The 13,399-nt window shown below is 47.3% G+C and overlaps 2 protein-coding genes across 2 annotated transcripts in view; one reads left to right on the forward strand and one right to left on the reverse strand.

The window, feature by feature from the left end:
- Nucleotides 1-228: 228 nt before the first annotated feature.
- On the reverse strand, nt 229-7,673 carry MED8 (mediator complex subunit 8). The gene is made up of 5 exons (XM_050900964.1): nt 7,617-7,673; nt 5,584-5,724; nt 5,082-5,163; nt 3,785-4,033; nt 229-707 (listed from the first exon to the last, which is right to left on the reverse strand). Exons 1-5 carry the CDS (start codon nt 7,617-7,619, stop codon nt 643-645), a joined length of 540 nt encoding a protein of 179 aa, XP_050756921.1. The 5' UTR covers nt 7,620-7,673; the 3' UTR covers nt 229-642.
- A 3,380-nt stretch (nt 7,674-11,053) lies between these two features.
- Nucleotides 11,054-13,399, forward strand: part of SZT2 (SZT2 subunit of KICSTOR complex) — a 59,693-nt gene continuing 57,347 nt past the window's right edge. The window contains 4 exon segments of the mRNA XM_050900577.1: nt 11,054-11,083; nt 11,376-11,501; nt 11,670-11,843; nt 12,183-12,353. Coding sequence (XP_050756534.1) covers nt 11,054-11,083; nt 11,376-11,501; nt 11,670-11,843; nt 12,183-12,353 — 501 coding nt within the window.

The following is a 13,399-nucleotide window of genomic DNA, read 5'->3' on the forward strand; positions in this document are numbered from 1 at the left end:
TTGCTTTCTGGGGAACAGTCATAATGGGTTTACAACGAACAAGATGTTTACTGCTTATGTTTGTACCCTGCTGACTCGCTTTGTAACAGCTCTTTATGCATAAGCCTGCAGCTCCAGCACTCAGCCTCGAACATTTTCTGTGTATTTTAGATTGGAGCTGCTCTGTAGCCTTACCCAAAGGGAAATGAGAGTCCTTATGACCCGAGAGATGGACACCAGTGTCTCACAGTGTGCATAACAAGGTCTTTATTCAACGAGAGGGAGTAAAGAAAGAACATCCCGAGTGAACAAGCAGAAACAAGGAGCAGAGTGCTCCGTGCCGCTCTTCAGGTTCTGTATCAGGAAAGGGTAGTTGTCCTCCAGGCCAGACCTGAAGAAGATGGGATCAATACCGGAAGCAAAGTCCTCTGCTCCAACTGAACAGAGAAGTACTTGTGTCCAGGAGGCATGGCCACTAGCAGCTCCACACAAGCTACCCAGCACTAAATAAAACCCAGGGAAGGGCCTCATAACCCCTATCTCCCTGGATATGGTTTGTGGATACGTGGAGGGACTTGGAAGTCCTAGAAGGAAACCAGGTGTGGTGGCTGCAGCAGGAACAATGCTGGTTACTGCTGTTCCCTGGGTCTAGTTCATCTCAGCTCATCTCTGATATGGATGCATTGAGGCAGATTTGATGTTTGTTTTTATGCCACTCGGCATTTTTCCTGGAGAGAGGAAAAAAAAAAAGAAAAAGCAGTGCAAAATCGGCTATATGAGAGGACATTGGCTCAGGAACATGCAACAACCCTGTCTGGGCTTTTCCTGTTCCACTCCAGGTACCACACTAGGCTTACCTGCTACAGCATCTTCCAGCTTCTGACCTAACACAATCAATCTCTTCTACAAATTGGCATCCTTCTCTGTTGAGAAATCTCCTTGACAATTCTTGTGTCCCCCTGCTATCCCCTCAAATTCTATCCTTGTTCCATCCTAAACAAGCCTTTCTCTTTGTCAGGAGGCTCCTACAGGAGCGTGAGACTTGTTCAGTCTCACAGAAGTTGCTGGCAGCAGCACTCACAGAAGTACCCAGACTGATCTCCACTTCCATTTCAGAGAGGCAAACACAAGAGGCTGTATCCCCTTCCATGTAGCATTATTTATAGTCAGGGCATATATTTAAATTACTAAGCCTCTCTCAGATCTCTTAATTTTTCTTAACCACATCCACCTCTTGGACATTATTACTCTTTGCTGATACCAATCACACATGGGAGTGTGTTCAAAGACATTGTACTAGCAGCTTACAATAAGTGTACAGTGCTAGACAAAAGGAAGATGATCAGAAAAATAAACAAAAAGACAGTGATTAAAGAGCAGCACAGAGGGATATTCAAAGAACACTCCTTCAGAAAGTGGAATGTGTGTTCAAATTAGAACAGGAAAAAAGGACAACTTCTGAAAATTAAAACTGTAGTGCAGCAGGACAAAAAAAGATTTGATGAGCAAATGGCTAAAAGAATAAAGATTATTAAACCTTCCCAAACATATCCAAAGCGGGTCATTGCCTGCAATGAATTGGCAGGCAATCTGCTATCACTTCAGTGCTAACAATCAGTAGAGAAATACTGTTAGACATTACTCCAAAAGGAAGAGTGAACAGGACTGTATGGTTCACCCACATCTGGAATACTGTGAGTGGTTCTGGTGTTCCCAGTCTTGAAAAAAAACAGAAAAGTTGCAGGTAAGAGTGACAAGGATGGTCCAAGATATATTATAATTTTCACACAAAGACATATTAAACAGAATAGGACTCATTAGCTGGGGGGGGGGGGGGGGGGGAGATGGACAAAGGGAGGAGGACATGACAGACTTCCAAAAAATGAAAACTAGTATGGAGAAAGTAACTGAGGAACGATTATTCGCCATTTCTCACAACATGGGTAAAAAGGAAACATGCAATAAAATTATCAGGTAAAAGATTTAAACATAAAAAGGAATTTTTTTTAAGCAAAACGTGATAAAGCTGTGGGACATATTGCCGTAGGTGTTGTAGAAGTCAAAACTGTAATTCAAAAAGGAACTGCAGAAATTGATGGCTGCTATACCCACTGGTCTCAAACCAAACTCTGGCTTAATATCCCTAAATAACAACTGCTGTCAGGCTATACTTTGTTCTTATATTCTTTAAGCCCCAGCTATGGGCACTATCAAAAGCAGGATAGTGGGACTGACCTTTGGCGAAACCCAGTATAGCTGCTCTTATCAAAAGGGAATTTCCTGGTAACACAGGCTGGACAAGTGCTCTTGTTACCAGCACACTCTGTTTGATGTACAGAAGCGACTGTCCTCCCATCCTGGAGACAGTGTTTGTGGGTATGCAGCCAGAAATCACAGGGGCCTTCTTTGTTTCCAAATCACAGTGGAAATTACTTTCTAACTCTTACATAAATACATAATTAACTTAGGATTAATATTGTTGCTCAAGTTCGTTTCTGAACAACAGTCATTATACAGGCAAGAAAACACCAATTAGGACATCTGATATCAAAAATCTCAATTAACACGAACATAAGAATGACAGTACAGGGTTAGGCCTGTAGGTCCCCCAGGCCAAACCCATTCCTGACAGCAGAGGACATTTAAGGAGGAATACCAGAACAGGGCAAGCCTGCAGTGACACCTCTGCAGAACACCCCCTCTGCTTCTAACATGTTGTGGCTCAGGGACCTGGAGTCATAGACGGTCTTCAGGATTAGCTGTTGACTGATTTTTCATCCAGAAATTTACCTACTTACTTACTTTTCCATCTCATATAAACTTTACCTATTGCACGCTTGGCAATGTGCTCTACAGTGTAATTATTTAGTATTCAGAAAAGTATCTCCCTCTTGTTCTAAATCTACAAGCTGATATTTTAATTGGTGCACTTTCATCGATCCTTCTGTATCATGGGAAACATTGAACAATCATTCCCCATTCACCTGCTGTATACAATCTGGGATTTTATAGGCTTACATACTTTCTTCTCTCTACCCCAAAGCTATCCCCAGTAGCAGAGAAGAGATCAGAACTGCACATAATATTGCAGGTGTGGGTGCCCAATGGATTTATACAATGGCCTAATGATATCCTCTGTTTCTCTGTTCCTTTTCTAGTAATTCCTAACATTTGGTTTGCATTTCTGCCCCAACTGAACATCCAATGTCTTTACAGAACTATTATATCATGTATCTATTTCCCAAATACAAGTAACTAGGTTAGAGTCCAGGTGCGGGACATGTAAAGTCAAATTGCTATGCCTATGTGTTTCACTTTATATTTAATACAAATGTAATCTACTATTATTAAGTGAAGTCACTTGGTATATGAAATCCTTCTGTGACTCTTTACAGACAGCTTTTGTTTTTTTCTTACCTTAAATAACTCATTCTCATCAAACTTTTCCACTTTATTGCCTACCCACAACTTAAATTTGACAGCAAAACCCCCAGCATAGATCCCTGCAAAACTACACTGTGATCTCCCTCCATACTGATTCCTATGTTCACTAAGTCTATTATTAAAATGGTACTGCAGTGTGAGTTAAGAAGCTGAAGCTGGATGGCTGGGATCCATTTCAACTTCTGAGCCAATTTTAAGCAGGTATTACTCCACTGTTACAACCTGACTCATCTTATTAAGGCCAGAAAGGAACCTCTTACTCGGTTATATCTAAAAGGTGACTGGCGAAGAATGTCTACATCTGCATTTGTCTTTCTTGCTCCCTGCATTTCAATTGCTCTCAGATATGCAACTTATTTACCTGGCTGTCCTGCTTGTGCCATCTGCACTCCTGCCAGCATTGGCTGCTGCTGAGCTGGTGCACCTGACATTGGGACCTGCTGCATGCCTGAAGCACCTGCAATGATGGCACCAGCTCCTGGCTGGCCTGACTGGACAGATCCTCCAGAGCCAGGGGGTCTCCGGTTTGACAGTCCTTTCCCAAAGGCCACAGCTGCCACCAGCGCATTGGTATCTGCAGGGTTGAAAGTCTGCTTGTTCTGTCGTAAACCTGTAGAAAAAGAAGTGATTTTGGAGCATTTTAGCAATCGAGTCTAAAAAGTAGCATAGCTGGTCCTGAATTTACTTTTCTGCTATTGTGGTGCATGTAATAGAGATCAGCTTCTAACAAGCTGTCCTACAACAGCCTCAGCACGGTCAAAGAAGCTGCAAAATCCAGGGACAGCGGTGATCCAAGAGCTTCTCCACTAAGAGCAGGGCATATGCTGCTCAGGGAAGGAGGACAGAGGAAGCCAACTCCTCCATGCCCATGAGAATGTTCCCACTAAAGGCTCTTCCATGCTGAATCCTATGGCAGGTAACAAGCACTATGCTTTAGATAAACAATGGCAACATCCCCTTTTGGAGGCTCATGAGCAGCATGGTGTCTGCAAGTTTTTCTACCACACACCTGCCCAGTTATACTATTAATCCTGGAAACCAGACAGAACCTGTGCTTGGGTCCTTGCTTACACTACATGTGTGTCAAAGATGACAAAAGAAAAAACCCACTACCTTTGAGAGTTGTGCATAGCACTCCCAGGAATAGTGAGCAGCTGATGGCAGACACCAATAAAATAAGGATGTCCAGCATCAGAGTCAGAACCAGAAAAGGTTGACCGTGAGTCTGAAGCAGCCATCATCTAGAGGACATCACACAAAAGCCTGCCAACAAACATGTTGTGGACTCGTTCAGAACATAGCTAAGGGGTTTCCCATTCACTGCCACTGCAGTTTCACAACTATTTTTATTAATCCAAGTTGATCGGGATGTTTTCTTGCTAAATACTTACCACCTCCTCAAAGGGGGATATGGCAAAAGGTTGGAATGACCTTCCAGCCATGCATAGGTCACACAAGCAGGACACATCGCGCCCACAGGACCCCTTTTCAAATTAGGGAGCTCCAGGACAGCCAATCTTGCATCTTCTGGAATGCTTTCATTTATGCTGCTCATCTGCATTTCCCATGCTTCAGGCTCTGTGATTTACCTATTTTACCACTACTCTCTCAAGCCTTCTGCTTGGACCCTGTACCTCACTTCCACCTCAGTGACATACCTCCACTTTCAGAGTCACGCTCCTCCTTACTGATTTTCTCCAGCAGATTTGAGCACATTTTGTTCAGACTTTGGATCTGTTTCTGCAAAATGAAAACCATCAGAAACCGCCAGGACACCTCCAACTCAGTACAAGTCAGCAAGGTAAACGAACAAGCTTCTCTTCCCAGGGTCTGTGTAACCAAACATAAGCATTTTGGTAGCAGAGCCTAGAGAGCCCAGTGCTAATGCATGCAGGAGGGCACTATGGGGATGGGATAGCTTTCGTCTTTCTCTGACTGGTCTGATGGCACCTCCTGTGAACAGCCAGTGGGCTGGATACTCTTGGTTTGTGAAACTGTGGAGGAAACCAAGCTCAGCTAGGGTCAACTGGAGAAATCTCAGACAGAAAAGGACACAGCAAAAAAGAAAACTGTCAGATGGAAGGGTGAAGGAAGCAGAGTTAAAGGACATCTTGTGCCCTAGGGCTAAGAGGCAGAAGTATCAAACTCTTCTTCACCTACCTGTGCCACATCAGGGCTAATTCGAGCTGCATCTGTGATCAGCTGCTTCTCCTGCTCCTCCACCTCAGGGTCAGGCTTAGTTCGAAGATGGTCAGGCACTACCTCATGGCTGAACACCGGCACGCGCCCCTCTGTCTGCCGCTGCAATAGTTGGACAAGCCACACTCAGAGCCTCCTCCTCCAGCCCAGCACTCAGACAGCTCAAGACCGGAGCACAGGCCATGGTGCTGGAACAAGGCTAGTAGCATGCTGTGGGGAAACCTTGATCTGGGGAGCATTAGGAAGTTTCAACAATTTGTCTAGGAATTTGCACTGTGCCTGTTCAGTCAGAGCAACCCACGGGGGTCTGCAGTGCAATCCCACCAGCATGGCCATGATCAGTTGAAATGTTTTCTCACTCAAGCAGAGAATAAATGTTGCCAGCACACGCCAGAGGTTCTGTAACACATCCCATGTTGGTCAGATGACAAACAGTGCACATCTAGATGTAGATGTCTGACAGAAACAGCACAGCTACGGCAGAGAAAACCAGGAGCTTGCAAGGAGACCTCCCAGTTACACAACAAGACACTATCTCTTTCAGCCCCAACATCATGAAAATAACGTATTTATGAACAGGAACACCTCCTGTAAAGTGTATCCAGTGCAAGTGTTTGTAGGTGAAAGCCCCCCAGCAAAGCAGCTCCCAGGCAGAACTACTCATCACCTTTTCTTTCCCTACACCCAGAGCTGAGGAATGCCAAGCACAAGGAATGACAAGCTGGAACAGATATGCAAGCACTTTCTGATACTCCAGGGCCAAAACTCAGAGGGAAGTTTCTTACCATGATCTCCTCATCACGGTCTGGAGACAGCACTAGGGGTATGATAACCTGGTTTCGCAATAGTGGTGTCTTCTCATGCTTTAGCACTTTATTCAAGGTGTTCAGCTGCCCTGAGAGCAATGCAAAGCTGTCCAGAACCGAAGGCCTGGGAGAGCAAATAAAGAGGGCAGAACATGGAAAGGGATGCCACAGATGGCTTTTATCTCTTCTTCACTCAAATGGCTGAGAAGTGAGGAAATAACACTATTGCTCCTGAAATCAGTCTACTTCAGACAGTAATCAGTAAAACCTAGGGCTGAATGTGCAGGTGTGGACAAATCCCAGTCCCTACTGCAAATACCTCAAATGCTGCAAATAGCGCAGGGACATTACAAGCAGTACCACTGGAAGTGGTAGGTGTTTGGGACTTCAGTAACATACACAGAAGCAATGCTTTCCTTATCACTAACTCTCCCAGTGCAATTCTAGAGCAAGGTCTGAGAAACAATTTAACTCCTAAGCAGTACAGCCAGAAGAAACAATATTTATAGTTTGGCTATCCAGACTAAGCAATAATGAAGCAAAATAACTGATAATCTTGTCAAGGAGATCCCCTTCAGCTTGCTCTCTCTGGGGGATTCATCACCTCTCCTGCCTTCTGCAACATTAACTACAAATGCTAACTGCCTGTGAAGATTTGCTGCAGTGGCAGACACTGTCTAAGATACCGTATAGTTTATTAAGCTGTAGCTATAACACCTTTATGCTCCATCAGGAAGAGAATGCCACCTTGCAAGTCTCTCAAACTGTCTGGTAAAACATGCAGAACCAGCAAAACACAAGATCTCAGTTTACACCAGAGCCAAAAAAGCCAGAAAGGTCAAGAAATGCAGAAAGAACCATTGCTCATTTTACAGTGTATGTGGGTCTCTAAGATATTTTGTCTGAGAAGCTTCCAGTCACTACAGATGCAAGTCTAGCTCTCATAAAGTGTCTAGATTAAAAGGTGTTAGCATGACTCTATTACTATACAGCATGAAACCAATGGATTTCAACTCGTTTTCTGATAGAAGACGTGTAGTGGTTCCTCCAGCAGAAATGTGAAAAACAAATTTAAACCTACTGACAACAGGCTAATGTTTTTTAATTATACTTTGTGGTCCTTTGAGCTGAGTCTGGAACAGCTTCAGCAGTGATCGACAGGGCCCCCAGCTCTGTGAGACACCTTACCATGTGAGTCGGTCGTACTCGTTCTCTAGCTTGTAGATAAAACTGACCAAGGAGTTCTTCAGGTCAGCCACCTGACTGATAAGTGCCTCCAGGGTCAGCTCCAGCTGCTTCTCCTCTCTCTAAAAAAAGAGAAGAAAGACAAGGGGTGAGGACAAAGCTTAACACCTTCCCAAGGTGTTGTGGATCCACACACATGCATCCATAGTCCAATCTCTCCTACAGAGAGCCTCCTTTTCAGGGGAAGCAAACAGAGACTCTGGAGATAAAAATACTATGGTTTCACACTGACCCCTTCCCCTTGGGTCGGAACACTTAGGCAAGAGACTTGTGCCTGACACAAACCCTTGGCTAGCTGTCCTCTTTAAGATCTACACAAGTGTAGTGAAGACATTATCACTTACATCTGCTTTTTACCACATCAGGCAAAGTCATCAAAGTTAGCTCATGCCACCTTTGTGAGTCATTTAAGCTAGTCCAGCTCAAAGTAGATTAGCATTCCCTCAACCTTTTCTGACAGATGTTGGCACAGTGATGTCTTAATCCAAAAGAGTCCTTTGCAAAATGAGTATCAGGTCCATGGCCTAAAGACTCCAGTTTCTGCCCTTTACCTCATTCTTTACTTTCTTCCTGCCCAAGTGCCACTTCCAGCTGCTACAGAAACTGGCAGCTCCTATTCTACTTCTGCCTCACCGGATGCGGAAGGCCCTGCCGTGACAGAGACTGCACATACCGACACACGCACACATCACCTCCTGCCTTTTGCTCTGGATGACGTTGTTTAAATAACCTTTTCCACTGAGATCCCCAGGTGAAGGAGGATGGTGACAGATAAAGTGTCAGGACAGGGGATCTGTTGCCAAAGACACCAAGGCATATCCTTGACTCTTGCAAAAACCCTCTAGAATCTTAACTATTCTAACTTATTCATACTACAGTATTGCGCAAAATGTAATTAGAGTCCCAGCCCTAATGAACTGCTCATGTAAGTCGAGAACTGTACAATAATAATCCATGAGGAGGGTGGGACAAAGCAATCAAATAATAGAAAGGGAATGCTGATTGGGAAAGCAGATAGAGTGACTAAGGCTGTTGGCATGCTTGCTATTGGGTTTGTTGTTGTTCTGTCTAAATACACTGGACCAGTGTGAGCTTCACTGGAGAGATTATCAGGTATCTTCCATGTTCACGAGAACACAAAATTATTCTATTTATAGTCTGACAAGACTATAAAGGCTTTTTTTAGTAATCACTGATCAGACTTCACTTCACTTAACCACCTTAGAAGAAATGGCTGAGTCAACTTTGTTAAAATTTGACCCCCGGTCCATGGAGTGGATTCATGGAGCAGATTGCTGGGTGTTCCACCTTGACATAAAAGCACTCTCCTCCATCTTGTGATGGGACTAGTCAGTTCCTGTGCAATTAAGAAATGAGTCTACAACTGTTTGTGTACACTTGGTTTGGGCGAGAAGATGCACTAATGCCTGCATTACAAGTTGGGCTGGTAGCCAGTGTTTCACTGCAGGGGTGCCAGGCATATGCAGCCACGACAATTCACCTGGCCCGTTGCCTGTGCTTACCCAAGAAGCCCTCAAGAGGATGAACGAAATCCTATTGCACACGCATTGCTCTTGCGGCAGCAGCGTACTCCAAGCCTCCTTCTTTCGCAGGCTCTCTCCAAAGCCATTAAGAGCTGGAAGCAGATGTAAGCACTGCAAAGCATGCATGCAATAAGACCGAGCGGTGTTTCCAAGGAATGCTGTGCCTCTCACAGGCGTATGCTATATTCAAGTGGTGCTTTAAGGAGTTCGTTAGCAATACTAAATTGCCCCGAGGTAGTAAAGATAGGGCTTATGGGAGGGGTTGCTGAAGGACCTCCTGATATGGAGCAACTGAGAGGTAAAGGTGAAATTCAGAGTAGGTAAACATAAAGCAATGCACGTGGCAAAACAAAGGCAGGGGGCGGGGGGGAAATCTTGACTTTCCGTACACAATGACATTCTCTGAGCTGATAACGTTATCACTCAGAAACAAGATCTTGGGATTATCTGAGGGTAACCCATGAAAACATCTGCCCAAGGCTCAAGAAGCAGTCAAGGAAGTAAAAGCGATAATAGGATCTATTAGGAAAAGAACAGAAAACTAAGCATCATTATGTCATCGTATAAATGCATGCCTCATTTGCATCTCGAATATTATGTGTCACTCTTGTCCCTCCAACTGAAAAGGGATATAGTAGGAATATGTACAAATAAAGGCAACAAGGATGATCAAGAATATTCATCAGTTCCACAGATGCAGCAGCTAAAAACAGAAGAGAGACTAGTATGTGCGAGTGGCTGAAATGAGGAGAGACAATATAACAAACCCTACAGATGAGGAATTGCAGGACACCCCCTTTTCACTTTCTTTTCTGAGACAATCAGGAGACTTGCATGAAGCCAGCAGGTAGCAGTTTCAAACAAACCAAAGAAGGTGGATCTTTACAGCCCGTTAACCTGTCATTAACCTCTGCAACTCTTTTCCATTGGACATTATGGAGGCTAAAAATTCAGTGTTTCAAAAAAAGTAACTAGATCCTTCTTCCATCAATGAAAATTCATTCAAGGCTATTAAACACAGGGGATGTGCTAGCAATAGTTTATACAGAATGACATCAGTAGCTTATTTTGCTCTCACAACTTCTTTTGGGCATGGACCTCTTGGCTAGTGGCAAAGCCAGGCTGCCGGGTAGGTGGACCTTTGGTTTGATGACTCTTACCAAGGGCTGCAGCAAGGGCTGAGAGGGAGAGGTGCACTCAGACAGCCGTACACACGCTCACCCTACAGCCGTGCAGCAAGAGGAGATTGTTGCACAGGAAAGCATTGCACCAGCTGCTCGAGGGCCAGCTCAGTCTCCCACGCAGGCTGCTTCAGCCCGGGGTGGGTTTGACCCCTGGGGAGCAGACGGGCCGAGGACGGGCAGGAATCACCGCCGCAGCCGGAGGGGGAATCGCCGCTCCCCCGCCAGGGCCGGGCCAAAGGCGGCAGCAGCGCTGACCACCGCCTCAGGCCGAGCCCCGTGGAGCTCGGGGCTCCCGTGACAGGAGGCACCGAAACGCGAGGCTCGGCCCCGCCACGGAGCGGCCCCGCAGGCCGCGCTGGCCTCCCGCCCGCGGCAAGGCTCCGGCAGCGGCCCGGGCGGGCCTGCAGCGCCTCCCCGCCCCCGGCCCGGCCCGGCCCGGCGCGCCCCCGAGCCGACCCGCGCCCCGCTGCCCCGGGCCGGGCCGCAGCCTTGCTCAGCCCCGGCCCGGCCCCGGCGCCCCTCACCTGCATGGCGGTGCCGCCCCGTTGCCACGGGAGAGCGTAGCTTCCGGGTCACAGGCGCGCCGTGGGGAGCGGTGCCGGGCGGGCGCGAGGGTGAAGGTCAGAGGGCGCGGGGCGGGGCCGCGCCGGACATGGCGGCCGCCGACAGGCCCGACTCGGAGGTGGGACCGGGCCGGGGAGCCGGGGCCGGCGCCGGGGCTGGGGGTAGGGCTGAGCTGGGGAGGGGGCGGAATCGGGGACCCGAGGGCAGGAGCGAGGTGAGGGGTAGCCGCAGTGCGGGGGACAGGGCCGCGACGGGGAGCAGTGGGGCCGGCCTGGCCTGTGAGGGAAGGCGAGGGCTGCGGGGCCGAAGCAGCCTGGGGGTGAGCGGCAGGGCGGGGTGCTGGCCGGGGTGCCCTCCTGGGGTGCCCGCCGAGCCCTGAGGTGACCTGGGTCACTATGCTCCCGCCGCAGGTGGAGGAGGCAGGGCACGTTTTCCTCCTGATGAAGAAGGACTATCGCATCTCCCGCAATGTGCGCCTCGCCTGGGTCCTCAGCCGACTCCATCAGGTCATCTGGGCCGTGCCCGAGCCGGAGCTGGTGAGTTGGTGTCCAGGGCTGGATGATGTCACCACGGCCTGATGTGGCAAGGTGGCTCTGTGCCACTCACGAGCAGCTGGACTCTGCAGAAGATTTTAACCCAGTTCCTTTCTCTGATTCTTGCTTTGGGTTGACATTCTCTCATGTACCATTTACTTGTTCTTGTAGGTAAAATCAGAAAATGAACTTGATGTTCTCAGCATCCTGCCTAACGGGTGGCAGCCAGACGAGCCCGTCCAGCCCAGGCCCTATCTCCTCGTGCCCTCTACGCGGGTCACCTTCCTGGCCCGCCAGTACCGATTTGTGATTGAACTTGATCTGAGCCCTTCCACGGGGATTGTGGTAAGTGCAGAAACTGCCTCTTTGGGGTGTTCTGCATTAAAAGGCTGGATCTTCTTGCTGAGAAGGCTTATTCCTGTCTGTGTTAGTCTTAACTGTTGCAGAAGTCTTGCTTTTCCCAGGCAGGAGGCATGCAGTGGTCCTAGCTAGGCAGCTTAATGGCAGATCCCGTTTCTCTACTGAATGCTCAATGTGTGACTTTCGTTTATGGGGAGCTGTCATTTTAATCCAGCTGCCACTGCAGAAGGATGTTTGCTGCTGGCTCTGCATGGTGGGGCAACCAGTAATGAGATTGAAAATCCTAGAAGATGAAAAAGCTGTTCCCCTTCTCTGTTTCTGTAGGATGACTCAACAGGGGAGATAATTTTTGATGAAGTGTTTCATGCCCTTTCCCGATGCTTGGTGGGATTGTTAAGACCCTTTCGTATCCCCGGTTCAGACATTATCTACCAGCCAGAGATCTTTGTGACCATCCAGGCGTATTCCTCCATCATTGGCCTGCAGTCCCATCAGGTAAAGTTCAGCCTCTCCCTTGACATGGCTCAGCATGTGAGCAGCTCACTGTGTGGGCTTCCTGTGAACACAGAGGAAAGCAGGGGCATGTGGTAGCTGGGCTCTGTTATCTGAGGTGCTGCAGACTTGTCTCATTAAAATGTGCAGCCTGGTGTGGTGGGGAAGTGTATGTGAGCAACTTCTCCTTTCTGGGCAGGAAGCGGATGTTTCTCCTGGGGGAGCAGGGCCTAGCAGAGAACACCGCCCACAGGCACGGTCTCAGAGTTGGGCCACAGGGAATATTTCCCTCATGTCGAATGTGTGCTGCTTGTTGGTGTTGGTGTTGGTGTTTTGTTGGTGTTTTTTTAGTTTCTGTTGACTAATTCTTTTTGGCCTGTTATAATTAGCTTGAAGCATTCAAGAAGAGCTGATGTGCCCTAAAGCTTGTCTGCCTGCTCCAACTGTGTAGCAGTGGTTTATTCAAAGATAATTGCCTCTTCCTACAAACCTTGCTCTCTTTTTGCACTGGTATGAATATGCTTCTCCTTGCTGGAGAGAGCAGCTGGCCTCAGTATTGAGATTATCAATGAGATTTTACTTTGAGCCAGGGCAGGTCTGTTTAATAAATTGAAGTCTGGTTTATGATGCCAGTGTGGTTTTTGAAGTTTATCCTTGATCCCTTCCACCTCACAGTATTTTCACATTATTTCCACGTTTCTGGTGGTGTATTTCATCCCTTTGCTAATACCAGGGAAAGTGGGTGGTAACAGGAGGAGCCTGTTAGTCTATGCTTGTTCCCTCCCTCTCTCTCCCCAGCCCGCCTCTGCCCAAGCCTTCTGTGAGGCTGCAGTCTTTAATGGTCTGTATAGTGCTTGAAGAGTGCGGCCCTCGCTTTGGTCTGTTCTTAGGTCCTACCAAAGTAAGCGTAGCAGGAATTTCTCCATTTGCCACTGATGTTTTGTGTGTCATCTTGTCCAGCTATCCTGCAGACACCATCATGCTTTGCCTCAGTATCTCCCCTATTTACACTAAATGGAGCACTCTGAATTTGCTACTTTTTTCTTCTT

This window comes from Gymnogyps californianus, chromosome 8 (genome assembly GCF_018139145.2).
Source record: "Gymnogyps californianus isolate 813 chromosome 8, ASM1813914v2, whole genome shotgun sequence".
Classification (NCBI taxonomy): domain Eukaryota; kingdom Metazoa; phylum Chordata; class Aves; order Accipitriformes; family Cathartidae; genus Gymnogyps; species Gymnogyps californianus.